Source organism: Bombina bombina, chromosome 2 (assembly GCF_027579735.1).
Source record: "Bombina bombina isolate aBomBom1 chromosome 2, aBomBom1.pri, whole genome shotgun sequence".
Lineage (NCBI taxonomy): Eukaryota > Metazoa > Chordata > Amphibia > Anura > Bombinatoridae > Bombina > Bombina bombina.
Window position 1 is genome coordinate 777,992,419 of NC_069500.1, and position 25,695 is coordinate 778,018,113.

At 41.5% G+C, this 25,695-nt stretch overlaps 1 protein-coding gene across 1 annotated transcript in view; it reads left to right on the forward strand.

Annotated features, from left to right (window-relative positions):
• MAST3 (microtubule associated serine/threonine kinase 3) overlaps window positions 1-25,695 on the forward strand; it is a 308,309-nt gene that overhangs the window by 170,571 nt on the left and 112,043 nt on the right. Inside the window, exon 13 of the mRNA XM_053702937.1 lies at window positions 8,812-8,950. Coding sequence (XP_053558912.1) covers window positions 8,812-8,950 — 139 coding nt within the window. The remainder of the gene's footprint in view (window positions 1-8,811; window positions 8,951-25,695) is intronic.

The window sequence follows — 25,695 nt, forward strand, 5'->3', positions numbered from 1 at the left end:
ATATATATAAATATATATATATATATATATATATATATTTAAGAATAAATTAAACATATTCTTCTATGTGAAGAACAATGGAATGTGAAATATCCATATTTCATATCAGGTTAGCGATCGGGTTTGCGCTCAAGTAAGGGTATTTTCTTCTGTTATGTGTGATCAGTCCACGGGTCATCATTACTTCTGGGATATTATCTGCTCCCCTACAGGAAGTGCAAGAGGATTCACCCAGCAGAGTTGCTATATAGCTCCTCCCCTCTACGTCACCTCCAGTCATTCTCTTGCACCCAAAGACTAGATAGGAGGTGTGAGAGGACTATGGTGATTATACTTAGTTTTTAGAACTTCAATCAAAAGTTTGTTATTTTACAATAGCACCGGAGCGTGTTATTACCTCTCTGGCAGAGTTTGAAGAAGAATCTACCAGAGTTTTTCTTATGATTTTAACCGGAGTAGTTAAGATCATATTGCTGTTTCTCGGCCATCTGAGGGAGGTAAAAGCTTCAGATCAGGGGACAGCGGGCAGTTGAATCTGCATTGAGGTATGTCGCAGTTGTTATTTTCTGAATCGAATTGATGAAAAAATCCTGCCATACCGTTATAATGAACATGTATGTATACTCTACACTTTAGTATTCTGGGGATGGTATTTCACCGGAATTACTCTGTAAAAGTACATTAAACCTTTTATTAGGTATTTTTCATGTTAAACGTTTTTGCTGGAATGTAGAATCGTTTGCATTAATGAGGTACTGAGTGAATAAGTATTTGGGCATTATTTTCCACTTGGCAGTTTGCTTGTGTTAATTATGACAGTTTCGTTTCTCTCTCACTGCTGTGTGTGAGAGGGAGGGGCCGTTTTTGGCGCTCTTTGCTACGCATCAAAAATTTCCAGTCAGTTTTTCTGCATGATCCGGTTCATCTCTAACAGAACTCAGGGGTCTTCAAACTTCTTTGAAGGGAGGTAGATTCTCTCAGCAGAGCTGTGAGACTTATATAGTGACTGTGATTTAAAACGTTGTTTAAAATTTAATTAGTGTTATTTTACTAATGGGAACAAACCTTTGCTAAAAAGTTGTGTTGTTTGTTAAGAGTGATGCTATAACTGTTTTTCAGTTCATTATTTCAACTGTCATTTAATCGTTTAGTGCTTCTTGAGGCACAGTACGTTTTTATTAAATAAAATTGTAACCGAGTTGCATGTTTATTGCTAGTGTGTTAAACATGTCTGATTCAGAGGAAGATACCTGTGTCATTTGTTCCAATGCCAAGGTGGAGCCCAATAGAAATTTATGTACTAACTGTATTGATGCTACCTTAAATAAAAGCCAATCTGTACAAATTGAACAAATTTCACCAAACAGCGAGGGGAGAGTTATGCCGACTAACTCGCCTCACGTGTCAGTACCTGCATCTCCCGCCCGGGAGGTGCGTGATATTATGGCGCCTAGTACATCTGGGCAGCCATTACAGATAACATTACAAGATATGGCTACTGTTATGACTGAAGTTTTGGCTAAATTACCAGAACTAAGAGGCAAGCGTGATCACTCTGGGGTGAGAACAGAGTGCGCTGATAATTCTAGGGCCATGTCTGATACTGCGTCACAGCTTGCAGAGCATGAGGACGGAGAGCTTCATTCTGTAGGTGACGGTTCTGATCCAAACAGATTGGATTCAGATATTTCAAATTTTAAATTTAAATTGGAAAACCTCCGTGTATTACTAGGGGAGGTCTTAGCAGCTCTCAACGATTGTAACGCTGTTGCAATACCAGAGAAAATGTGTAGGTTGGATAAATACTTTGCGGTACCGGCGAGTACTGACGTTTTTCCTATACCTAAGAGATTAACTGAAATTGTTACTAAGGAGTGGGATAGACCCGGTGTGCCGTTCTCACCCCCTCCAATATTTAGAAAGATGTTTCCAATAGACGCCACCACACGGGACTTATGGCAAACGGTCCCTAAGGTGGAGGGAGCAGTTTCTACTTTAGCTAAGCGTACCACTATCCCGGTGGAGGATAGCTGTGCTTTTCAGATCCTATGGATAAAAAATTAGAGGGTTACCTTGAGAAAATGTTTATTCAACAAGGTTTTATATTACAACCCCTTGCATGCATCGCGCCGATCACGGCTGCGGCAGCATTTTGGATTGAGTCTCTGGAAGAGAACCTTAGTTCAGCTACGCTGGACGACATTACGGACAGGCTTAGAGTCCTTAAACTAGCTAATTCATTCATTTCGGAGGCCGTAGTACATTTAACCAAACTTACGGCTAAGAATTCAGGATTCGCCATTCAGGCACGCAGAGCGCTGTGGCTAAAATCCTGGTCGGCTGATGTAACTTCTAAGTCCAAACTACTTAATATACCTTTCAAGGGGCAAACTTTATTTGGGCCCGGTTTGAAAGAAATTATCGCTGACATTACAGGAGGTAAGGGCCACGCTCTACCTCAAGACAAAGCCAAATCTAAGGCTAGACAGTCTAATTTTCGTCCCTTTCGGAATTTCAAAGCAGGTGCAACATCAACTTCCACTGCACCAAAACAGGAAGGAGCTGTTGCTCGTTACAGACAAGGCTGGAAACCTAACCAGTCCTGGAATAAGGGCAAGCAGGCCAGAAAACCTGCTGCTGCCCCTAAGACAGCATGAACCGAGGGCCCCCGATCCGGGACCGGATCTTGTGGGGGGCAGACTCTCTCTCTTCGCCCAGGCTTGGGCAAGAGATGTCCAGGATCCCTGGGCGCTAGAGATCATATCTCAGGGATACCTTCTAGACTTCAAATCCTCTCCCCCAAGAGGGAGATTTCATCTGTCAAGGTTGTCAACAAACCAAATAAAGAAAGACGCGTTTCTACGCTGTGTACAAGATCTATTATTAATGGGAGTGATCCATCCGGTTCCGCGGTCGGAACAAGGACAAGGGTTTTACTCAAACCTGTTTGTGGTTCCCAAAAAAGAGGGAACTTTCAGGCCAATCTTGGATTTAAAGATCCTAAACAAATTCCTAAGAGTTCCATCGTTCAAAATGGAAACTATTCGGACAATCTTACCCATGATCCAAGAGGGTCAGTACATGACCACAGTGGATTTAAAGGATGCTTACCTTCACATACCGATTCACAAAGATCATTACCGGTATCTAAGGTTTGCCTTCTTAAACAGGCATTACCAGTTTGTAGCCCTTCCATTCGGATTGGCTACGGCTCCAAGAATCTTTACAAAGGTTCTGGGTGCCCTTCTGGCGGTACTAAGACCGCGAGGAATTTCGGTAGCTCCGTACCTAGACGACATTCTGATACAAGCTTCAAGCTTTCAAACTGCCAAGTCTCATACAGAGTTAGTTCTGGCATTTCTAAGGTCGCACGGATGGAAAGTGAACGAAAAGAAGAGTTCTCTCTTTCCTCTCACAAGAGTTCCATTCTTGGGGACTCTTATAGATTCTGTAGAAATGAAGATTTATCTGACAGAAGACAGATTAACAAAGCTTCTAAATGCATGCCGTGTCCTTCATTCCATTCAACTCCCGTCAGTAGCTCAATGCATGGAGGTGATCGGCTTAATGGTAGCAGCAATGGACATAGTTCCCTTTGCACGCCTACATCTCAGACCGCTGCAATTGTGCATGCTGAGTCAGTGGAATGGGGATTACTCAGATTTGTCCCCCACTCTGAATCTGGATCAAGAGACCAGAAACTCTCTTCTATGGTGGCTTTCTCGGCCACATCTGTCCAGGGGGATACCGTTCAGCAGGCCGGACTGGACAATTGTAACAACAGACGCCAGCCTTCTAGGTTGGGGCGCTGTCTGGAATTCTCTGAAGGCTCAGGGACAATGGAGTCAGGAGGAAAGTCTCCTGCCAATAAACATTCTGGAATTGAGAGCAGTTCTCAATGCCCTTCTAGCTTGGCCCCAGTTAAAGACTCGGGGGTTCATCAGGTTTCAGTCGGACAACATCACGACTGTAGCTTACATCAACCATCAAGGAGGGACAAGAAGCTCCCTAGCAATGATAGAAGTATCAAAGATAATTCGCTGGGCAGAGTCTCACTCTTGCCATCTGTCAGCAATCCACATCCCGGGAGTGGAGAACTGGGAGGCGGATTTCTTGAGTCGCCAGACTCTTCATCCGGGGGAGTGGGAACTTCATCCGGAGGTCTTTGCCCAAATACTTCAACGTTGGGGCAAACCAGAGATAGATCTCATGGCGTCTCGCCAGAACGCCAAACTTCCTCGCTACGGATCCAGATCCAGGGATCCGGGAGCGGTTCTGATAGATGCTTTGACAGCACCTTGGAACTTCAGGATGGCTTATGTGTTTCCACCCTTCCCGCTGCTTCCTCGATTGATTGCCAAAATCAAACAGGAGAAAGCATCAGTGATTCTAATAGCGCCTGCATGGCCGCGCAGGACTTGGTATGCAGATCTAGTGGACATGTCATCCTGTCCGCCTTGGTCTCTACCTCTAAGACAGGACCTTCTGATTCAGGGTCCATTCAAACATCAAAGTCTAACTTCTCTGAAGCTGACTGCTTGGAAATTGAACGCTTGATTTTATCAAAACGTGGTTTTTCTGAGTCGGTTATTGATACCCTGATACAGGCTAGGAAGCCTGTTACCAGAAAGATTTACCATAAAATATGGCGTAAATACCTATACTGGTGTGAATCCAAAGATTACTCCTGGAGTAAGGTTAGGATTCCTAGGATATTGTCTTTTCTACAAGAAGGTTTAGAAAAGGGTTTATCGGCTAGCTCATTAAAGGGACAGATTTCAGCTCTGTCCATCTTGTTTCACAGGCGTCTGTCAGAAAATTCAGACATCCAAGCCTTTTGTCAGGCTTTAACTAGGATCAAGCCTGTGTTTAAAACTGTTGCTCCGCCATGGAGTTTAAACTTAGTTCTTAACGTTTTACAGGGTGTTCCGTTTGAACCCCTTCATTCCATTGATATAAAATTGTTATCTTGGAAAGTTCTATTTTTAATGGCTATTTCCTCGGCTCGAAGAGTCTCTGAGTTATCAGCCCTACATTGTGATTCTCCTTATCTGATCTTTCACTCAGACAAGGTAGTTCTGCGTACTAAACCTGGGTTCTTGCCTAAGGTAGTCACTAACAGGAATATCAATCAAGAGATTGTTGTTCCATCCTTGTGTCCAAATCCTTCTTCAAAGAAGGAACGTCTTCTACACAATCTGGATGTAGTTCGTGCCCTCAAGTTCTACTTGCAGGCAACTAAAGATTTTCGCCAAACTTCTTCCCTGTTTGTCGTTTATTCTGGACAGAGGAGAGGTCAAAAAGCTTCTGCTACCTCTCTCTCTTTTTGGCTTCGTAGCTTAATACGTTTAGCCTATGAGACTGCTGGACAGCAGCCTCCTGAAAGAATTACAGCTCATTCCACTAGAGCTGTGGCTTCCACTTGGGCCTTTAAGAATGAGGCCTCTGTTGAACAGATTTGCAAGGCTGCAACTTGGTCTTCGCTTCATACTTTTTCCAAATTTTACAAATTTGACACTTTTGCTTCTTCGGAGGCTATTTTTGGGAGAAAGGTTCTTCAGGCAGTGGTTCCTTCTGTATAATGAGCCTGCCTATCCCTCCCGTCATCCGTGTACTTTTGCTTTGGTATTGGTATCCCAGAAGTAATGATGACCCGTGGACTGATCACACATAACAGAAGAAAACATAATTTATGCTTACCTGATAAATTCCTTTCTTCTGTTGTGTGATCAGTCCACGGCCCGCCCTGTTTTTAAGGCAGGTGCATATTTTTTAAATTATAATTCAGTCACCACTACACCCTTGGTTTCTCCTTTCTCGTTGGTCTTTGGTCGAATGACTGGAGGTGACGTAGAGGGGAGGAGCTATATAGCAACTCTGCTGGGTGAATCCTCTTGCACTTCCTGTAGGGGAGCAGATAATATCCCAGAAGTAATGATGACCCGTGGACTGATCACACAACAGAAGAAAGGAATTTATCAGGTAAGCATAAATTATGTTTTTTTTTTTCCTTTTCCGTTTATTGGCTAATTGGTTTAATGAGAAATTCTATAATGTAGAGATCATACAGAACTATAGGCAGACATGTAAAATACTTGTGCAAATACATTGAGTATGGCAATGATGTCTATTGGTGACTTGAAATGATACGTTTGTTAAGTATACCAAACTACATGATATTGTTGGACTCCATTTTCTAATCTACTGATGAGGTTGATCAGGACTACATGCTCTCCATATATATTAGTAAAAAGTCTTGAAAAATCTGTTTCTACTATATCAAGCAGTATCAGAAATGTGGGATTTTGGCGAAAACCAACTGACTAAAGCTTTAAAAGACCTCTACAGGTTAACAAAGACTTGAGAATGATTATCAACTCCAAACAATGTGTGAAATTTTAGGGTACATTTGCACAATTAAACTGATGTTCTGTGCCATCTCTGATGCATTTTAAAATGGGTTTCCAAATAAGAAAATGTTGAATATCTTAGAGCCAAATGTGTGAACGCTGTCTAATTTAAATATAAAACAGTGGATTACAGCAGTGATTCTCAACCACGGTCCTCAAGTACCCCCAACAGGCCAGGTTTTCATTATAGATGAACTAGAGCACAGGTGAAATAATCAGCTGATGGGTGAGAGGAGGTTAGTAACCATGGTTACTGATCAGCTGATTATTTCACCTGTGGTCTAGTTCAGCTATAATGAAAACCTGGCCTGTTGGGGGTATTTGAGGACCGCGGTTGAGAAACACTGGATTACAGCACTTAGATACTGATTTATTAGCCTATGTGTTCGCCATTTTTGTCAAGTGTCATAAACTGTTTGGGAGCTAGGCATATTTGTAGATGTTCCTAAATGTAGAAATCCTTGTGTGTTGTGAGACGAGACTGGAAAACCTTTTGTGATTAGACAGAGAAGCATTCAGTATGGTTGTTGGGAGTAGAGCTATGTGAAATGCAAAACCTGTTAGTCATAATGCCAGATTACAAGTGGAGCGCTATTTAAAGTAATAGTCTAGTCAAAATTAAACTTTCATAATTCAGATAGAGCAGGCAATTTTAAGCAACTTTCCAATTTACTCCTATTATCAATTTTTCTTCGTTTTCTTGGTATCTTTATTTGAAAAAGCAAGACTGTATGCTTAGAAGCCGGACCATTTTTGGTTCAGCCTTTGAATAGCACTTTCTGATTGGTGTCTAAATTGTAGCCACCAATCAGCAAATGCTACCCAGGTGCTGAACCAAAAATTGGCCGGTTCCTAAGCTTACATTCAAATAAAGATTCCAAGAGAACGAAGAAAATTTGATAATAGGAGTAAAATAGAAAGTTGCTTAAAAATGCATGCTCTATCTGAATCATAAAAGTTTAATTTTGACTAGACTATTCCTTTAACACCCCGCTGAAACTTTAATTGCGCTAGAAGTAAACTTTTTGCACATGTTGGGTTGCGCTCATATTATTAAGTTGAAAGTAAAAAGTTATTGTTCGCGTGCTAACCTGATGTGTTCAAGAAGCCAAAGTTGGAAAATCACGCGCACGATAACCTATTCCCCCATAGTAGTCAATGGAGGGAAAAAAGTGCCTTGATCTTGGCTGAGAGCTTGTAAGTGAGTGTGGACTTTCTCTGTGTGTTGTATTAATTTGTTTTGTAATTTTCCCTATGATTATTGCACCCAGACCTGTCTGGGGTTAACTGCCTGTGACTCTGGGGACAGCAGAGCTTCCTGTGAGTGCCCGTGAGCACCCAGGGTTGAGCATGTTACAGGGTCATAGGATGTGTACCCAGTCCAGTATGAGAGTGCAGTCCCTTCCGTGTTTTGTATATGTATGTATGTATGTGTGTGTATATATATATATATATATATATATATATATATATATATATATATATATATATATATATATATATATATATATATATATATATATATATATAGGGATATATACAGTAAATGCACAGTATAAACACTTTATTAAATATGAATATTGCATAAATATGCTTTTTCATGGTTTATTCTACTTAACTGCAAAGAGCTCCAATGCACTTAAATATATGTCTATATATGTGTATATGTGTTTTTATGTGTATATTTGTCTGTAAATACATAGATAAACACATAAATTAATCTGTACACGCATATAAACATATATACATGTTTAAATGTTTTTGTAATATTTTTTTAATTAGATGGTGTTATGAGTGTAACTGTATTGTGTAATGTATTTATGTGTTTTTGTGACACTTTTTTCTTCTTCTTTTTTTTGTGTAACAATTAACCAGAGCTCTGAGGTTGCGGTAATCCTACTAGCGTAAATCGCGATTGCCCTTATGCATTTTCATCTACTTTGAACTTGTAATACGAGCCCAAATAACTTGCCGCAAGTGAATGTGAAAACCCGATATCGCTTGCGTGCAAACGATAACGCTTTATTCTTAATCTGGCCCATAATGAGATAACCAGAAAATATTGTTGAAGGAGCATTTTTAATAAAAAACGAAAGGATACCGGGTATTGATTTTTGCAGTTATTCTTAGCTCAAACATGTTATCTAAATCAAAATGAAAAATGATTTGCTTGACTTTACAATTAGGTACTAATGCTCATGCAGTTAGGTTACCAGAACTTAGTATAGTACAACTTTTTTCATTTAGTACGTTTGGGACAGTGCACAGTTAAACTGGGGGATATGAGCATGTTTCTGAGTTGCTTTGACATCTTATCTGTAACAATAATTTGTTTCCTATATACTAATGCAATTAGATCCTATTCAGATGCAGGATTAAATTGTTTGTTTTTTTACTCCAGGAGGAGACTGTGCCACCCTACTGAAGAACATGGGTCCTCTGCCAGTAGATATGAGTCGTATGTACTTTGCTGAAACCGTTCTGGCATTGGAATATCTGCATAACTATGGGATCGTACACAGAGACCTAAAACCTGATAAGTACGTTCTTACTTAAAAGCCCACGTCTTCAAACCCAGACTCCTGATGTGATTTCAGTTTGTTTTTGGCGTGTGCATGGACTATGTTGTCTATATTGAAATACAGTTTAAAAAAAACAAAACACTTCTTTCTTTGTACACCTGTTGTAGTCTAAACTGATCTCATGTATTTTCTGAATTTCTGACTGAATGTAATATAAATAAATGAAACCCAAGTAAACCCAAAATTCAGTTCATAGATAACTTTTGTTTCCAATGGCATGGAGAGTCCAAGATTTTATTCCAATTACTAGTGGGAATTCAACTCCTGGCCAGCAGGTGGAGGCAAAGAACACCCCAGCAGATCTGTTAAGTGTCACTTCCCTTTACGCATAATCTCCAGGCGAGGTAGATGGAGGGTGAATCTGGCAAAAAGTTCTCTGATATCAGCTACAAGAGTAGTGTTCTTAGGGACCATAATAGACTCCCTACTAATGAGGGAATTTCTGACAGAGGTCAGAAAATTAAAGATTTCTTCTGTTATGTGTGATCAGTCCACGGGTCATCATTACTTCTGGGATATAACTCCTCCCCAACAGGAAATGCAAGAGGATTCACCCAGCAGAGCTGCATATAGCTCCTCCCCTCTACGTCACTCCCAGTCATTCTCTTGCACCCAACGACTAGATAGGATGTGTGAGAGGACTATGGTGATTATACTTAGTTTTTATAACTTCAATCAAAAGTTTGTTATTTTACAATAGCACCGGAGCGTGTTATTGCCTCTCTGGCAGAGTTTGAAGAAGAATCTACCAGAGTTTTTACTATGATTTTAACCGGAGTAGTTAAGATCATATTGCTGTTTCTCGGCCATCTGAGGGAGGTAAAAGCTTCAGATCAGGGGACAGCGGGCAGATGAATCTGCATTGAGGTATGTAGCAGTTTTTATTTTCTGAATGGAATTGATGAGAAAATCCTGCCATACCGTTATAATGACATGTATGTATACTCTACACTTCAGTATTCTGGGGATGGTATTTCACTGGAATTACTCTGTTAAAAGTACATTAAACCTTTTAATAGGTATTTATTATGTTAAACGTTTTTGCTGGAATGTAGAATCGTTTGCATTTTCTGAGGTACTGAGTGAATAAATGTTTGGGCATTATTTTTCCACTTGGCAGTTGCTTGTTTTAATTGTGACAGTTTCGTTTCTCTCTCACTGCTGTGTGTGAGGGGGAGGGGCCGTTTTTGGCGCTCTTTGCTACGCATCAAAAATTTCCAGTCAGTTACTCTTGTATTTCCTGCATGATCCGGTTCATCTCTAACAGAACTCAGGGGTCTTCAAACTTCTTTGGAGGGAGGTAGATTCTCTCAGCAGAGCTGTGAGACTTATATATTGACTGTGATTAAAAACGTTGCTCTGTAATTTTTATGTTTCAAATTTAATTATTGTTACTTTACTAATGGGAACAAACCTTTGCTAAAAGTTGTGTTGTTTTTAAGGATTGATGCTATAACTGTTTTTCAGTTCATTATTTCAACTGTCATTTAATCGTTTAGTGCTTCTTTGAGGCACAGTACGTTTTTGTTAAATAAGATTGTAACCAAGTTGCAAGTGTATTGCTAGTGTGTTAAACATGTCTGATTCAGAGGAAGATACCTGTGTCATTTGTTCCAATGCCAAGGTGGAGCCCAATAGAAATTTATGTACTAACTGTATTGATGCTACTTTAAATAAAAGCCAATCTGTACAAATTGAACAAATTTCACCAAACAGCGAGGGGAGAGTTATGCCGACTAACTCGCCTCACGTGTCAGTACCTGCATCTCCCGCCCGGGAGGTGCGTGATATTGTGGCGCCTAGTACATCTGGGCGGCCATTACAGATAACATTACAAGATATGGCTACTGTTATGACTGAAGTTTTGGCTAAATTACCAGAACTAAGAGGCAAGCGTGATCACTCTGGGGTGAGAACAGAGTGCGCTGATAATACTAGGGCCATGTCTGATACTGCGTCACAGCTTGCAGAGCATGAGGACGGAGAGCTTCATTCTGTGGGTGACGGTTCTGATCCAAACAGATTGGATTCAGATATTTCAAATTTTAAATTTAAATTGGAGAACCTCCGTGTATTACTAGGGGAGGTTTTAGCGGCTCTTAATGATTGTAACACTGTTGCAATACCAGAGAAATTGTGTAGGTTGGATAAATACTTTGCGGTACCGGCGAGTACTGACGTTTTTCCTATACCTAAGAGACTAACTGAAATTGTTACTAAGGAGTGGGATAGACCCGGTGTGCCGTTCTCACCCCCTCCAATATTTAGAAAGATGTTTCCAATAGACGCCACCACACGGGACTTATGGCAAACGGTCCCTAAGGTGGAGGGAGCAGTTTCTACTTTAGCTAAGCGTACCACTATCCCGGTGGAGGATAGCTGTGCTTTTTCAGATCCAATGGATAAAAAATTAGAGGGTTACCTTAAGAAAATGTTTGTTCAACAAGGTTTTATATTGCAACCCCTTGCATGCATCGCGCCGATTACGGCTGCGGCAGCATTTTGGATTGAGTCTCTGGAAGAGAACCTTAGTTCAGCTACGCTGGACGACATTACGGACAGGCTTAGAGTCCTTAAACTAGCTAATTCATTCATTTCGAAGGCCGTAGTACATTTAACCAAACTTACAGCTAAGAACTCAGGATTCGCCATTCAGGCACGTAGGGCGCTGTGGCTAAAATCCTGGTCAGCTGATGTAACTTCTAAGTCCAAATTACTTAATATACCTTTCAAGGGGCAAACTTTATTTGGGCCCGGTTTGAAAGAAATTATCGCTGACATTACAGGAGGTAAGGGCCACGCCCTTCCTCAAGACAAAGCCAAAGCTAAGGCTAGACAGTCTAATTTTCGTCCCTTTCGGAATTTCAAAGCAGGAGCAGCACCAACTTCACTGCACCAAAACAGGAAGGAGCTGTTGCTCGTTACAGACAAGGCTGGAAACCTAACCAGTCCTGGAACAAGGGCAAGCAGGCCAGGAAACCTGCTGCTGCCCCAAAGACAGCATGAACCGAGGGCCCCCGATCCGGGACCGGATCTAGTGGGGGGCAGACTCTCTCTCTTCGCCCAGGCTTGGGCAAGAGATGTTCAGGATCCCTGGGCGCTAGAGATCATATCTCAGGGATACCTTCTAGACTTCAAATTCTCTCCCCCAAGAGGGAGATTTCATCTGTCAAGGTTATCAACAAACCAGATAAAGAAAGAAGCGTTTCTACGCTGTGTACAAGATCTGTTATTAATGGGAGTGATCCATCCGGTTCCGCGGTCGGAACAAGGACAAGGGTTTTACTCAAACCTGTTTGTGGTTCCCAAAAAAGAGGGAACTTTCAGGCCAATCTTGGATTTAAAGATCCTAAACAAATTCCTAAGAGTTCCATCGTTCAAAATGGAAACTATTCGGACAATCTTACCCATGATCCAAAAGGGTCAGTACATGACCACAGTGGATTTAAAGGATGCTTACCTTCACATACCGATTCACAAAGATCATTACCGGTATCTAAGGTTTGCCTTCTTAGACAGGCATTACCAGTTTGTAGCTCTTCCATTCGGATTGGCTATGGCTCCAAGAATCTTCACAAAGGTTCTGGGTGCCCTTCTGGCGGTACTAAGACCGCGAGGAATTTCGGTAGCTCCGTACCTAGACGACATTCTGATACAAGCTTCAAGCTTTCAAACTGCCAAGTCTCATACAGAGTTAGTTCTGGCATTTCTAAGGTCGCATGGATGGAAAGTGAACGAAAAGAAGAGTTCTCTCTTTCCTCTCACAAGAGTTCCATTCTTGGGGACTCTTATAGATTCTGTAGAAATGAAGATTTATCTGACAGAAGACAGATTAACAAAGCTTCTAAATGCATGCCGTGTCCTTCATTCCATTCAACTCCCGTCAGTAGCTCAATGCATGGAGGTGATCGGCTTAATGGTAGCAGCAATGGACATAGTACCCTTTGCACGTCTACATCTCAGACCGCTGCAATTGTGCATGCTGAGTCAGTGGAATGGGGATTACTCAGACTTGTCCCCTACTCTGAATCTGGATCAAGAGACCAGAAACTCTCTTCTATGGTGGCTTTCTCGGCCACATCTGTCCAGGGGGATGCCATTCAGCAGGCCGGACTGGACAATTGTAACAACAGACGCCAGCCTACTAGGTTGGGGCGCTGTCTGGAATTCTCTGAAGGCTCAGGGACAATGGAATCAGGAGGAAAGTCTCCTGCCAATAAACATTCTGGAATTGAGAGCAGTTCTCAATGCCCTTCTGGCTTGGCCCCAGTTAAAAACTCGGGGGTTCATCAGGTTTCAGTCGGACAACATCACGACTGTAGCTTACATCAACCATCAAGGAGGGACAAGAAGCTCCCTAGCAATGATGGAAGTATCAAAGATAATTCGCTGGGCAGAGTCTCACTCTTGCCACCTGTCAGCAATCCACATCCCGGGAGTGGAGAACTGGGAGGCGGATTTCTTGAGTCGCCAGACTTTTCATCCGGGGGAGTGGGAACTTCATCCGGAGGTCTTTGCCCAAATACTTCGACGTTGGGGCAAACCAGAGATAGATCTCATGGCATCTCGCCAGAACGCCAAACTTCCTCGCTACGGGTCCAGATCCAGGGATCCGGGAGCGGTTCTGATAGATGCTTTGACAGCACCTTGGAACTTCGGGATGGCTTATGTGTTTCCACCCTTCCCGCTGCTTCCTCGATTGATTGCCAAAATCAAACAGGAGAGAGCATCAGTGATTCTAATAGCGCCTGCATGGCCACGCAGGACTTGGTATGCAGATCTAGTGGACATGTCATCCTGTCCGCCTTGGTCTCTACCTCTAAGACAGGACCTTCTGATACAGGGTCCATTCAAACATCAAAATCTAACTTCTCTGAAGCTGACTGCTTGGAAATTGAACGCTTGATTTTATCAAAACGTGGTTTTTCTGAGTCGGTTATTGATACCCTGATACAGGCTAGGAAGCCTGTTACCAGAAGGATTTACCATAAGATATGGCGTAAATACCTATACTGGTGCGAATCCAAAGGTTACTCCTGGAGTAAGGTTAGGATTCCTAGGATATTGTCCTTTCTACAAGAAGGTTTAGAAAAGGGTTTATCGGCTAGCTCATTAAAGGGACAGATCTCAGCTCTGTCCATCTTGTTACACAGGCGTCTGTCAGAAAATCCAGACGTCCAGGCCTTTTGTCAGGCTTTAGCTAGGATCAAGCCTGTGTTTAAAACTGTTGCTCCGCCATGGAGTTTAAACCTTGTTCTTAACGTTCTACAAGGAGTTCCGTTTGAACCCCTTCATTCCATTGATATAAAGTTGTTATCTTGGAAAGTGTTATTTTTAATGGCTATTTCTTCAGCTCGGAGAGTCTCTGAGTTATCAGCTTTACATTGTGATTCTCCTTATTTGATTTTTCATTCAGATAAGGTAGTTCTGCGTACAAAACCTGGGTTCTTACCTAAGGTAGTCACTAACAGGAACATCAATCAAGAGATTGTGGTGCCTTCCCTGTGCCCGAATCCTTCTTCAAAGAAGGAACGTCTTCTACACAATCTGGATGTAGTTCGTGCCCTCAAGTTCTACTTGCAGGCAACTAAGGATTTTCGACAAACGTCTTCCCTGTTTGTCGTGTACTCTGGTCAGAGGAGAGGTCATAAGGCTTCGGCTACCTCTCTCTCCTTCTGGCTTCGTAGCATAATTCGTTTAGCCTATGAGACTGCTGGACAGCAGCCTCCTGAAAGAATTACAGCTCATTCTACTAGAGCTGTGGCTTCCACTTGGGCCTTTAAGAATGAGGCCTCTGTTGAACAGATTTGCAAGGCTTCATACTTTTTCCAAATTTTACAAATTTGACACTTTTGCTTCTTCGGAGGCTATTTTTGGGAGAAAGGTTCTTCAGGCAGTGGTTCCTTCTGTATAATGAGCCTGCCTATCCCTCCCGTCATCCGTGTACTTTTGCTTTGGTATTGGTATCCCAGAAGTAATGATGACCCGTGGACTGATCACACATAACAGAAGAAAACATAATTTATGCTTACCTGATAAATTCCTTTCTTCTGTTGTGTGATCAGTCCACGGCCCGCCCTGTTGTTTAAGGCAGGTAAATATCTTTTAAATTATACTCCAGTCACCACTTCACCCTTGGTTTCTCCTTTCTCGTTGATTCTTGGTCGAATGACTGGGAGTGACGTAGAGGGGAGGAGCTATATGCAGCTCTGCTGGGTGAATCCTCTTGCATTTCCTGTTGGGGAGGAGTTATATCCCAGAAGTAATGATGACCCGTGGACTGATCACACAACAGAAGAAAGGAATTTATCAGGTAAGCATAAATTATGTTTTTTTACTCTTGCCTTGCCCTTCAGGCCTCTCCTTGGCTGTCAGTGGCCCAATGTATGGAGGTAATTGGCCTGATGGTTGCTTCTATGGACATCATTCAATTTGCTTGGTTCCATCTCAGACCACTGCAGTTATGCATGCTCAAACAATGGAACAGGGATTATGTGGATCTGTCTCTGCGAATAGATCTGGATCAGGCAACAAAGGACTCTTCCGTGGTGGTTGTCTCAGGAACAACTCTCCCAGGGGACTTGCTTCCGCAGACCCTCCTGGGTGATTGAGACCACTGATGCCAGCCTTCTGGGTTGGAGAGTAGTCTTGGACTCGTTGAAGGCTCAGGGTCTATGGACTCGGGAGGAGTCGGAGCTCCCCATAAACATCTTAGAGTTAAGAGCAATCTTCAATGCTCTGCTGGCCTGGCCTCAGCTGGCTTTAGCCCGGTTTATCAGGTTTCAGTTGAACAACATAACATCGGTGGCATTCCTTGGCCATGGCAGAAGTGACCCGAATTGTTCAGTGGGCGGAGACCCACAACTGTTTTCTCTCTGCGGTCCACATTCCAGGAGTGGACAATTGGGAAGTGGATTTTCTGAGCAGACAGACTTTTCATCCCGAGCAGTGGGAACTCCATCTGGAGGTGTTCTCCAGTTTGATCCTCAAATGGGGGCAGTCAGAACTGGATCTCATGGCTTCTCAGCAGAACGCCAAGCTTCCAAGATACGGTTCGAGGTCAAGGGATCCTCAGGCCGTCCTGATAGATGCTCTGGCCGTTCCTTGGAATTTCAGTCTAGCATACCTGTTTCCGCCATTCGCTCTCCTTCCAAAAGCAGGAGAGGGCGTCGGTGATTCTCATAGCTCCAGCGTGGCCTCACAGAATCTGGTATGCAGACCTAGTGAAAATGTCATCCTTTCCACCTTGGGGACTTCCTCTGACGAAGGACCTTCTACTTCAGGGTCCGTTCCTTCATCCAAATCTTGTTTCTCTGAAGCTGACTGCTTGGAGATTGAATCTTTTTGTCGGACCTTGGTCAGAATCAGACCTGTGTTTAAGCCTGTTACTCCTCCCTGGAGTGTTAATCTTCTTAAGGAATCGTTGTTCCTTCTTTGTGTCCTAACCCTTCTTCTCATAAGAAATGTTTGTTGCATAACCTAGATGTTGTGCGAGCGCTAAAATTAGATCTACAAGCGACTAAGGACTTTCGTCAGTCTTCTGATTTGTTTGTTTTTCTCGGAAATGCAAGGGTCATAAAGCTACGGCTACTTCGCTTTCCTTTTGGCTGAAGAGTGTTATTCGTTTGGCGTATGAGACTGCTGGACAGCAACCTCCTTAGAGAACCACAGGTCATTCCACGAGGGCTGTCTCTTCTTCCTGGGCCTTCAAAAATTAAGCTTCTGTGGATCAGATTTGCAAGGCTGCAACTTGGTCATCTTTGCATACTTTTTTCCAAATTCTATAAATTCGATACTTTTGCCTCGGCTGGGGCTTCTTTTGGGAGAAAGGTTCTTCAAGCTGTGGTGCCTTCTGTTTAGTTTACCTGTCTTGTCCCTCCCTTATCATCTGTGTCCTCTAGCTTTGGTATTGGTTCCCAACAGTAATTGATGATGATCCGTGGACTGTCATTAGAAATAAAACAAAATTTATGCTTACCTGATAAATTTATTTCTTGACACAGTGAGTCCACGGCCCGACCTGTTTTTTTCAGACAGTTTCTTTTTTATATAAACCTCGGGCACCTCTGCACCTTGTGTTACTTCCTTTCTCTCCTTTCATTTGGTCGAATGACTGGGGATTGTGGGTAGGGAAGTGATATTTTACATCTTTGCTGTGGTGCTCTTTGCCTCCTCCTGCTGGCCAGTAGTAATATTCCCAACAGTAATTGATGATGATCCGTGGACTCAGTGTCAAGAAATAAATAAATTTATCAGGTAAGCATAAATTTTGTTTTTCACTAGTATGGATGTGTGAAAGGAAAGCAGAGTCTCTATATACAGTTAGTCTGCTCCTTTCCGGGTTTTGCCATCTTGTCAGCCTGTCCGGTATGCTGCTATACATGTCCAAGGGCGCATTAGGATATCTAGTGTTAATATCCATGGCTTCTCTAATTTGAGGGGACTCCAATTTATTGCACAGTTTTTTAGAGCACAAAAGAGCGAAGACCATTACTTAAGGGCATGGCCCATTTGCTATGCCGATAATGGTGGGCGCTCTCTATCTTCCTCATTCAGGTAACCTTTTGGCGGCGATCGCAATGCGCGCTCTTATTGTTGCCTTATGCCCTGTTTTCTGCCGCTTATATTGCGGTGTGGGCTAGATGTGTGTTGTGCACTTTTATGTTGAAGGCTCCTTGTTAATCGAGAGGTAGTGAGAGCGCTTTGTATATGAAACTTTAGCACCTTTTGCCCGCCCCTCTTTGCAACGTTTCCTTTCCTCGCTCCTCATAATAGGATTGTGGTTTAGGGGTGGCGTTGTTACCCCTCTTCTTTTCATAAGAGTTTATCAGGGGAAATATTCCAGAGTCCTTTTTTCGGTCGCTTAATAAGCAATCTTTTGGGAAATGTTCTGTGTGGTTTTGATGTCCACAACGTGCTGACACTTTAAGACCCAAGTTAGATACCTGCAGTTGAAGTTGAGGGTCCGGACAAACGTGAGATCACAGAGTTTAATAAGTGTCTCATCTAATATATATATATATATATATATATAATATAAAATGTGTGTTTCAACTAATATATATATGTTTGTTTTGGGTCCTATATTATTAAAATGTCCAAAGAGGGGGCGTGGCTAAGCAGGGAACATGGCCGGTCGCAATTCTTGAGTCTGCAAAAGGGAACTGAGATATCTATCAAATATATCTTGGAATAACCAACATCTTGCACTCATATAGTTATATCCTAAGAGCTGATCATTTCTCAAACAGAACCATATGAAAATTTTGCTGGTTCTATGACCTTTTCGACCTCATTGGACTTTTACTAGAGGCCTTCCAAGAGTACTTTTCACCCTTACCCTGGCGACTAAGGATTAGCTGCAAACGCGCTAATTATATCCCTTCAACATACGGAATATAACATACAGGCAAATACAGAGGAGATGGATCATCTAATATATACACTTTTGGAGGACTTTGCGCAGGACTTCTGCATGAAAATGGACGACCTGAGGTTTGTTCTAAAGTCAGAGATGGGACCGACTGACAAACAACCACTCTTATCGGACTCTCCTAAGGCACCCGCACACATCCAAGACAAGATTAGCCCTGAGACACGAACCACCGCTAATTCTTTAAAGGGGGAACTGAATCCGTTGATAAGCTCAGAAAATGAGTCACGTGGTCTCCTGAACATGCCGATATTCCGAATGGCCACCCCGGCTACGCTAGAGCAGAAGTAGAATACCCTACTACTTACCAAACGGACGGATGCAGAGTCAGGAACACCTGACAAGAAGCAAGCTCTCAGGGGCAGTGAATATATGCGATCCTGGGCGACAAAGTTAGGGGAAGCAGCCTACCCTACGATGCGTCATCTCGGCTTGCCCTGCCTAGTTAAAGCATGCGGAGTCCGGTTCCTGTGCTGGAGACATCATCACTCATGCTGCCCTTCAACAATAGGAGGTGTCCTTCCGATAGCGATGTGCAGCTGTCTAACCTGCTCTCCTTCTGCTCACCGTATGAAGAACGGTGTTGGGTAATGCTCTTTTCAGGTCTATATCCCTTTATGGAGACCCACTTCCGAGACATTGAACTTACATTTATCACTCAGATGACGACTATACAGTCCGATGCCCGACCCTATAATGTATAAACTTTTACTTGCTAGTGGAGATCCATACCATGTTCAAACCTACATAGGATTCCATATTTGTTTCACGATATCTCTACACACTTTTCCTTCCATGTTATTCACTATGTTCTTTGCTAGGAGGATTTTATTTGTTTCCCTACTGCTAGCCCAGCTCATATATATATACTTGCTACTGAAACACTCCACATGTTACTTGTAATACCCTCAAGCTTACTGGATCATTTCACAAGGCATAACATAAAACGTACAATCATTCTGTTTCCATTTTACTGCAGCTATGGGCTATTATTACAGAATGTATACCCAATGCACTATATGCTTTTAGGTGCTTCTACCACTTAATCTCGGTAACAGTGACCTGGACTGAAATTTTGAGTCTACTTGTATTGGGGCACTCTGATCAATTCATGGTTAATGACTCATGTCTGTTGTATACTCTTTTGGTTCAGTAGTTTTCTCACTTACCTCATTAATCTTTCTTTTTAGTGTTTAATGGTATAGCTTTATATATTTACTACTGGTACTCATGATATGCCTTAATGCAGTTATGTAACACCAATCGCTTGCTCCTTTCCATATATATCCTAGACGCAAAAGGTTGTTATAATTTAAATTATAATAGGAACATATTATAAGCATTACAGCCCAGTTTCCTGCTCTATTATTAACATTATTAGTTGTTATCCTCCCTCCTCTCCTCTCTCACTACTATTTAGCCTTAGATATTAGTGTACATATAGCATTAGTAGTCTGAGAGTGACAATTTACTTGGTTTGAGACTCCTCTCTAGGTACAATGTGCAGCCTTATGTAGGTAGAGGAAGACATCAGCGATATGTGTAGTCTGGTGTTCCTTTAAACGCCATGCTGTATAGGAGTAATTACAACCTCTATAATATAATTCTAATTAGAATATGGTTTGTCCATAATATAACTAATTATATAGCAAAACTATAGCTTCTCATATGTTTTATTTCTCAAAGCATTAGTTTATGTTTTTGAATATACATGCATTTCTTATGTAACTTGATAGCCCTAACCCCTTGTGTGTTTTTTTTAGATACCCTTGGTCTCCTATCTATTTACTTTGTTGGGATCAAATATATTACTGTTTAGTGGAATATCTATGCCTATGATGTTTAAGGGACTATGTTCTTGCGGGTCAGAGTTTGTCATATTGATACAATGTACTATGCACCCTAACCTACACTATGGGATGAGAGGGCTAAGCAGGCATACCAGCGGGCTTAACATTCTATCAGCCCTATAGGCTCATTGATGGAGTCTGCGCATAAAGAGTAGCCCAAACTTGCTTAGGCATTCATACATTTATTTACAGAGCTCCCTGCAAATAGATAACAAGTCACTCTTAGCTTGCCTCATGCTTCTATTTGTAGTTTTAGAGGTACCTAATAGATAATGAGAAAACTACTTATTGACTAAATCAGGGACTATATTACACTTCACTCACTCCCACTTGAAGCGTTCAACATAACACCCCCTAGCAGTTACAATCTATAGTTGGCAGCTTCCTTATATATACCAATAAAACTGTACACCACGAATGCTATCCAGTCTGAGTTAGAGAGGTGCTTATTGAATTGTATGATTAGATGGATACAAAACCATACCCAAGAACATCTACTCACCATCTAAATTGTCTCTCAGCTTGCTATTACACTCTGTTTATTTATATTACTAGTAGATATGAACAAAGTCTCATCGCTGCCATTGTACCTGACACTTTTGGAAGAGAATACCAACATATTAGGGGATATGATCGAAATGTGTGTTTTCACAAGCTACTGCATAAGTGTCCCATTACAATATGAATATTACTATATGCCAGTTTTCTATCCTAAGTTAAACATCTAGTTACTGATGACACCCCTCAGACCATACTATACCTTACATCTAACATAAAAGTGACCACTAACTGTACTTAGCCCCCTGTTTTTGTATTTGCAGCGGTTTTAGGCAGTTTATTTACTGGGGAGTGTATGCTCCAACTTTTTCACATTAATGAGTGCTAAGGCTAATCATCCTTCTGAATCATTTAATGTTACCATCTTACAGGCAATGACTCATCTTGTTACGTATAGATGATATATAGCTGATATTCAAGATAATAATATATGATTCTGTACACCCCCTACAATGTAAATTCGCTTGGGAAAACCCCTCTGATGCGCGTTAGCCTTTTTTCTTATACGCCTCTCTAGTTTTATGTAGGCCCTAAAAGACATATACTTGTTAATTGGCCCAATTATACTCACCATAACGTTTTTAAAAATCCCTTGGACACGCCCCCCCCTCCTCTTAATTTTCGAGCGGCTTCTGCCCGCTGCTTCCCCCCCCCCCCCAATTTTTTCTTTATATTTACTATTTCAATTTACACTTTCACTCCACCAAAAAAAAAAAGATTTCATGAAGAATAGTCCATTTACAATCTGATTTATTGACCAATAGCTATGTTTTGAGTATTTTCATAAGTAATCATATATCATCATACATGAAGAGATTTTCAGCAAGTGCTTATCTACCTAGTTATTCACTATTTCCCTCAACAAATTATTACTGACGTATATTTCTTAAGCTCTCAAACTTGTCGTATAGATTTTCTTGTAACATACCAACTGTTTGTTCTATACATATATGTGCATTACCTGTTATTGTAAATGGACAAAATATGTTATTGTAACTCTCTGTAATCTCAATAAAAAAACATATTTAAAAAAAAAAATGTCCAAAGAGTTTAAAGGTGGTTTGTTAGCAGTATATCAAAAAACAGTGAATGCTTAAAAGCGTTAACTTGGTGCAGACAACTCCAAGCAGGAGTCCCACTGTAGCGGATCTCACCAATTTTAGCTAATGCAAGTATATAACCCAATAATGTTGATAGAGGACTTACCACACCTGTCGGTTGTCATACGGTGCAAGAAAAGACATCTCCATACACTCTACCTCTGTCTTGTAACCGGCGTGTTCCTTGCTGTACAGGAAGTGTATTTTCCGTATTACTCACAGCGTGCAGCCTCTATAGATCACCTGTTTGTTAACACAGGTAAAAGCTGCTACTCGCTCCGGAGCTGCTAGGGCTCTCCAGACCCAGAGCTCTGATGAACTGCCCGTCAGACAGGAAACGCGTCAGCGTGGTGTCTGTCAGTGTGTTGTGCCTGAATTACTACTTTTAATGCAAGTATAATAAAGATGTACTTTTAACTTTAATATCTCTCCCTGCCTATTTTTGCAATGGAACTGTGACTTTGTGCTACATCCTATATTATTAATACAGCTCTAGTTAATGCTGTACAGGCTTAAAAAATAGTCTGGTGTTTGCTGCCATCTAGGGATCATTTCTAGTAATTTTCTTTTTACTTGTTTATTGAAATCTCTCTCATAAGGAGGTGATTTCTTGAAATTTTTGATGGCATTATTTATGAAATATGTATCTTATTTATTATGTCTCTATGATGGTATTTTTATGTATACAGTCTTCATTAAGCTACGTCTCTGCTTTTTGGGTGGTGTATAATGGCATTACACTGCAATTATTCTTTTAATGCTTTTATATACTGTACAGTAATAAAGGTTTACAACTAACAAGTCCATTCCTAAAATTCTGCATGGGATCGGTTTTGTTCTGTATAGACTGATGATCTTTTTCATGACTGAAGATCTGTCTCATAAGTATATATTTAAACATGTATTGTTTCATGTTCCATCAGATATGCCTGTGACATATAACATTTCTTGGGTGCTCTTACGACACTTTAATCTCTTCCATATAAGGGATTCTGAAATGTCTGTGACATCATATTTTGTCCAAGATTTTATATTTTTGTTGCTTTCGTATTTTCAAGGGACAAAAGTCTTCATTTTCTCTTTCTAAGCCGGAGCAATCCAGGACTTCATGGAGATCCGGTCTACCTTGGAATAAAGGGAAGCAATCCAAGAAACCTTCCTCTGATCTAAGTCAGCATGAAGAGGCTGCCACCGATCCAATATTAGTTCAGGTAGGGGGCAGGCTTTCCTTTTTTCGATGAATCCACAATGTCCCAGATTCCTGGGCTGTGGAAATAGTATCCCAGGGATACAGGATAGGGTTTAAGTCTAGTCCTCCCATGGGACGATTTATCCTGTCTAGTTTTTCTTCTATCCAGGTGAAGAGAGAGGCCTTCTTAAACTGCATAAGAGACCTATCTTCTCTGGGAGTGATTGTTTCATTTCCCGTGGCGGAACAAGGTCTAGGATTTATTCAAAAATGTTTTTTTGTGGTTCCCTAGGAGGGAACTTCCCGAACCCATATTGGACTTATGGTGTCTCAAAATAGTTCCGTTCTACCCTTGATTCAGGAGGGTCAGTTCATGACTTCCATAGACCTGACGGACGCATATCTTCATGCTCCTATTTACATGGAAAATCGCCACTTCCTGCTTCCTTTCTAGTCAAACTTTTTCAGTTTGTTGTCCTTTCCTCTGGCCTTGCCACAGATCCCCGAATCTTTAAAAAGGTTCTAGGGGCCTTTTTGACTGTGGTCAGATTTCAGGGAATAGTGGTTGCACCTTACCTGGATGATTTCTAGGTTCTGGCGACATCTTTTTAGTCAACAAGATCTCATTCTGAGATGCTGTTATCTATTCTACATTCCCACAAGTGGAAAGTAAATATGGAGAAGGTACCCTGGCACCTCTCACCAGGATGTGTTTTGTGGGAACGATTATAGACTCTCTATACATGAAGATTTTTCTGACAGATGTCAGAAAATCCAAACTTCTTGCTTCTTGTATTTCACTTCAGTCCTCTATCCATCCTTCAGTGGCTCAGTATAGGTAGGTAATTGGTCTAATGGTTGATTTCATGTACATTATCCCCTTTACTTGTTTCCATCTGAGACCTCTTCAGTTAGGCATGCTCAGACAATGGAACAGAGTCCACGTGGATCTTTCGCAGAGGATAGCTCTAGTCCCTCTAACGAGATTATCTATCTTGGTGAATTTCTCAGAACCTTCTGTCTTAAGGTTCATACTTCCTAAGAACATCCCGGGTGATTGTAACCTCAGATGCCAGCCTGTCGGGCTGGGGAGCAGTTTGGGGTTCTTTTCCGGCTCATGGTTTTTGGGCTTGAGAGGAGTTTTCTCTTCCCATAAACATCCTAGAGTTGAGAGCTCTAACAGCCTGGCCTCATCTAAGTTTGGTCCGGTTTATCAGATCCAATCGGACCTTATATACTCGGTGGCATACATCAACCACCAGGAAGGATCTCAGAGTTCGTTAGCTGTGAAGGTGTCTCGCATTTTCAAGTGGGGGGAGTCTCACGTTTTGTCTACTCTCTGCCATCCACATCCCAGGGGTGGTCAACTGGGAAGCGTATTTTCTGAGCAGGCAGACCTTTGATTCCGGGGAGTGGGCTCTCCACCCGGAGGTATTCTCAAGGATAACCCTCAGGTGGGGGTTCCGGAGTTGCATCTGATGGGGTCGCACCCTGGGAGGGTTCTGAATTGCTGTACTAACCCTAGCTAAGCTTAAAAGCTTTGTTTACAGCTATGCGATGGCGTAAAGGAGAGTCTGCCTAACAGCAGACTTAAAGGGACAGTCTAGGCCAAAATAAACTTTCATGATTCAGATAGGGCATGTAATTTTAAACAATTTTCCAGTTTACTTTTATCACCAATTTTGCTTTGTTCTCTTGGTATTCTTAGTTGAAAGCTTAACCTAGGAGGTTCATATGCTAATTTCTTAGACCTTGAAGGCCACCTCTTTTCAGAATGCATTTTAAGTTTTTCACCACTAGAGGGTGTTAGTTCCTGTGTTTCATATAGATAACACTGTGCTCGTGCACGTGAAGTTACCTGGGAGCAGGCACTGATTGGCTAAACTGCAAGTCTGTCAAAAGAACTGAAATAAAGGGGCAGTTTGCAGAGGCTTAGATACAAGATAATCACAGAGGTTAAAAGTATATTAATATAACAGTGTAGGTTATGCAAAACTGGGGAATGGCTAATAAAGGGATTTTCTATCTTTTAAAACAATAAAAATTCTGGTGTAGACTGTCTTTTTAAAGGGACTCTGAACCCAAATTTTTTCTTTCGTGATTTAGATAGAGCATGACATTTTAAGCAACTTTCTAATTTACTCCTATTATCAAATTTTCTTCATTCGCTTGGTATCTTTATTTGAAATGCAAGAATGTAATTTTAGATGCTAGCCCATTTTTGGTGAACAACCTAGGTTGTCCTTGCTGATTGGTGGATAAATTCATCCACCAATAAAAAAGTACTATCCAGAGGTCTGAACCAAAAAAAGCTTAGATGCCTTCTTTTTCAAATAAAGATAGCAAGAGAACGAAGAAAATTTGATAATAGGAGTAAATTAGAAAGTTACTTTAAATTGCATGCTCTATCTGAATCACGAAAGAAAAAAAATTGGGTTCAGTGTCCCTTTAAAGCAAAGGAGTGAGTTATTGTGATCCTCATTTGCATCCCTTATAAACGCCAAGCTTCCTAAGACGGTTCAGGATCAAGAGATCCACAAGTTGCTCTGATTGACGCTCTGGCGATGTCTTGG